The 3658-nt window shown below is 28.5% G+C and overlaps 1 protein-coding gene across 2 annotated transcripts; it reads left to right on the top strand.

Annotated features, from left to right (window-relative positions):
- Nucleotides 1-518: 518 nt before the first annotated feature.
- LOC112690564 lies at nucleotides 519-3106 on the top strand. 2 transcript variants are annotated; one of them, XM_025564607.1, is made up of 2 exons: nucleotides 519-725; nucleotides 2469-3106. In XM_025564607.1, the coding sequence occupies exon 2, from the start codon at nucleotides 2516-2518 to the stop codon at nucleotides 2888-2890; it is 375 nt and encodes a 124-aa protein (XP_025420392.1). In that variant the 5' UTR covers nucleotides 519-725; nucleotides 2469-2515; the 3' UTR covers nucleotides 2891-3106. The 2 variants fall into 2 exon arrangements, with proteins under 2 accessions (XP_025420392.1, XP_025420385.1); XM_025564600.1 differs by lacking the exon at nucleotides 519-725 and adding an exon at nucleotides 1791-2373.
- The last annotated feature ends 552 nt before the right edge of the window (nucleotides 3107-3658 follow it).

Genomic DNA, 3658 nt, shown 5'->3' with positions numbered 1-3658 from the left:
TGAAACTCCCACGTTTCCCAGTGGTGGGGTGGGTCCTAGTGACCTCCTGGATTGAAATACTGAAATACATTAAAAAAGCAAAAAACCAAAAAGGGGGTAGGGAATGCCCCGTTCCCTAGAGCGGAAATCTGTAATCTCGCACCTCCGGAACGGTTCCAAGTTGACTCGGGATGATTAAATTGAAATCCCACTGAGTTATAAACAACTTAAAATTAGGGGGGCGGGGGATTTTGTTCCCGAACGGTGGAAATTACTCTGTGGCCATAAAAACTCAGATCCCCTGGGTCTGGGGTCTCTAATTCCATACCCACTAAGTTGGGCTTGGAAAAATAAAAGAGTGGTGGGGCGGTATACTGACTGTTACGTAGCAGATTTACGACGCGCATGCGTTTTATTAGCGTGTCGTTCAGTCGTTTCATTCTAATCAGTCGATCACGTGATTAAATATTTTTATTTATCACTTCAATAATAATAATAATAATAATAACATTTATCTATCGTGATAACAATAAGTTTTAGTTTTATTTATTGGAATTACTAACCGAGTATTATGCATAATTAATTAAAGCCTTCATAAATAGTTTCTTGAATATTTGTCTATTATTTTACGATTATTTTTTTGGTTAATATTTAAAGGTCTAGAAAAAAATGACACTTTTATGTTTGATTTTATTATAAAATACAGTGGTGGCTTGTGGTTTGGACGACGGGACGATCTACTAAAAGTAATTAAATGAATAGTATATTCTTAATTCTATATTTTTTGAAAAGATTTAAAAAGATTAAAAATGCAAATTTTTAAATAATAAAATAGTTATGAATTTGACGGGTGAAAACATTAAATGTGTTTCTCTCAGATACCAGGAGCATATAGGTACGCATGTACACACGAGCAGTGTTAGGTCGACCGGCAGTATTCCGAGCAATATTCCGAATACGTGTGTTATAATTTATAACACATGTATTCGGATTATTATTTTATATTCCTTTTTTATTCTTCAGAAAGTAAATAATTACTATTGTATGCACCATTGTTTTTTTATTCATATATATACCTATATTATTATTTTATATTTTGTATTAAATAATTATTATTTAAGTATTACCTTTTGTTAACTAATTTTTTTTTTGTTTTATTATATTTTAATATATATGATTATTTGTTATTTTTCATATTGTGACAATAGTGCTAATACAACATTTAATTAAAATATACCAAAGAAATATTGTTTTTAAATTTTAATACTATAGATCAGGGGTGCCAACCATTCGATCGTTGTAAAATTGAATTTTACCACTATCGGTGGATCACGTAAAATAATCGGATTAATCGGATAATGGGATCATTAGATTAAAAAATTAAAGACCTAAATTCTCCTGGAAGCCGATCACCAGGGACTTAAATGTCAAATGTAGCTCACTTGTTTGAAAATGTTGGTGACCCCTGCTATAGACTATACTGAGTAAAGGATTACTTTGTACGTTCTATTGTTTAAAATGCGAAACGCAGACACTTTGTACTATTATATACATATTATATATGTATAATATATAATATATATACTACGATATGGTATTTGCGGTGTCAAGATTTAGACTTACTCATAGTATATATTATACATATAATGAACAGTAAAATTTTATATTTCATTTTATAGTATGTGTGTTATGTATTATAATGGCAAATAAAATTGCAATGATTTCTGTTATATAAATTAAAAATTAAAAATCTAAAATAAAATTAAAACAACATATAAAATAAATATAATTTAAAAATTCGTAATTAGATATTTGTTTTTGTTGATGCTGGTTACATAAATCAAATAATTTACTATCTTTAGCCTTGGATATATGTTTCTTATTCAGTCTATTTCCACATTCATCCAACTGGATTGTCCGTAAAACTGTCCAAAAACTCGGATTAGTTGTTCCAACTAATTTTTTGAATGAACTATTCCACCAGTGGCGTATTTACGAGGGTAGGGGTCCCGGGTCTCAACCCCCCCAGAAAAAAATGTAAAAAGTCAAAAAAAACTTGGTACGTAGGTACCGAGAAAGAGAATATTAATTTTATATTATGGGTTTTTACTTTGGTTTAACTTTTGGTTATTTTTGTCACGTCGTCGCCGTCCGACGACAACAATTACGACGAAAACGATTCCGACGACGATAACGATGTAACATAATAATAATTATTATATGATTATATTAGTAGGTACGCCGACTGTTATCGACAAATTATAGTAGGCATCTGGCATTCTGTGTAGTGCGTTCGTTCGGTCTTAATAATTTGCAATTTGTTATACGGCATTGACATAAAATTTGTTTAATTCGCTACATGAATACCGAAACACTTAACAAGACAGTAAGGACGTAAGGATATTGCTAATTTATAATTTCAAATTTAATTTAATTTTAATATTTAACTATTTAACTTTTTATAAATTAATATACTACATTTTGAACAGGCCTATATGAAAATTTTAATGAAAATTATCCTGTAAGATTTTCTGATATGAACAAGAAATTTACATTTGAACAAAAGCAGTATATTTTAAAATTAGGACCATGCCAACCAAGTGCTCAAGAGATGCAAGAGATCCTTATAAACTATTTTTCTGATTTGGAAAAAACATGTCATTTGCCTAAGCACCTTCATAAGACTGATCTAATATCTTATGATGGTGACAGTAATGATGTTAATTCGGATTCTGGGGAAGAAGAAGCTATTAGCTTACCTAGCAACTCCATGAATATTAGTTCACTATTATATATATTTCAATTGTTTACGCATTCAAGCATAAAATATGTACTACCAAATATTTATATATTAGTGAAAATTGGAGTAATATTGCCAGTTTCAAGTGCTACTACCAAACGAAGTTTTTAAAAATTAAAATTAATTAAGACAAGATTGCGATTCACAATGGTAGAGGCATGATTAGAAAGATTGATGCGCATAGCTTGTGAACAAGATATAACAATTAACAAAGAAAATGTAATAAATACATTTGCAAACAACAGCTATCAATTAATGCATTTATTAATTTAGATGATATACAGAGTGATTGATTTTACGTAGAACACTCATTATTTCGCAAATCAATGACTTTTTTAAAAATATTTTTTTTGCATAATTTTAAATCAATATAAAACAATATTTTTCTATGATTAATTTTTTTTATTATTGTATTTTTTTAAGTTTCACTTTTTTTACGAAATATCCCATAAAAAATTATCCTTGTCATTAAAAAAGTAACAACCTTAAAAATAACAATGATAAAAATAATAAAAAAATATTTTCTTTAGAAAAATGTTGTTCTATATTGACTTATCATTATGTAAAAGAATTATTTTGAAAAGAGCCATAACAGCGAAATAATGAAAGTTCTACGTAAAATCAATCATCCAGTATATTTATTATTACCATTGTTATTTATTTTTAATCTATTTTAGTATAGTTTAAGTATACGTTTATATCTGCACGTTATATTTTTATTTTGTAAATAATACTATTTAATTCAAGTTGTATTATCTGTTTATAGTTGGAAATAAATACTATAAATAAACTACTATTCAATTGCTCAACATTTTTTTTGAAGGTGGGTGGGTGGGTCTAACACCAGCGATTTTTTCCCATAGCATGAAATATAAATCG

Source organism: Sipha flava, unplaced genomic scaffold (genome assembly GCF_003268045.1).
Source record: "Sipha flava isolate LNK unplaced genomic scaffold, YSA_version1 114_pilon_pilon, whole genome shotgun sequence".
In the NCBI taxonomy this organism is placed as follows: domain Eukaryota; kingdom Metazoa; phylum Arthropoda; class Insecta; order Hemiptera; family Aphididae; genus Sipha; species Sipha flava.
Note: the sequence above shows the minus strand (reverse complement) of the source record. Positions and strands in the feature narration are given on the sequence as shown.

Bases quoted from the DNA above. Each gene is read 5' to 3' on its own strand.
- LOC112690564 (XM_025564607.1), top strand. From the start codon at position 2,516: ATGAACAAGAAATTTACATTTGAACAAAAGCAGTATATTTTAAAATTA.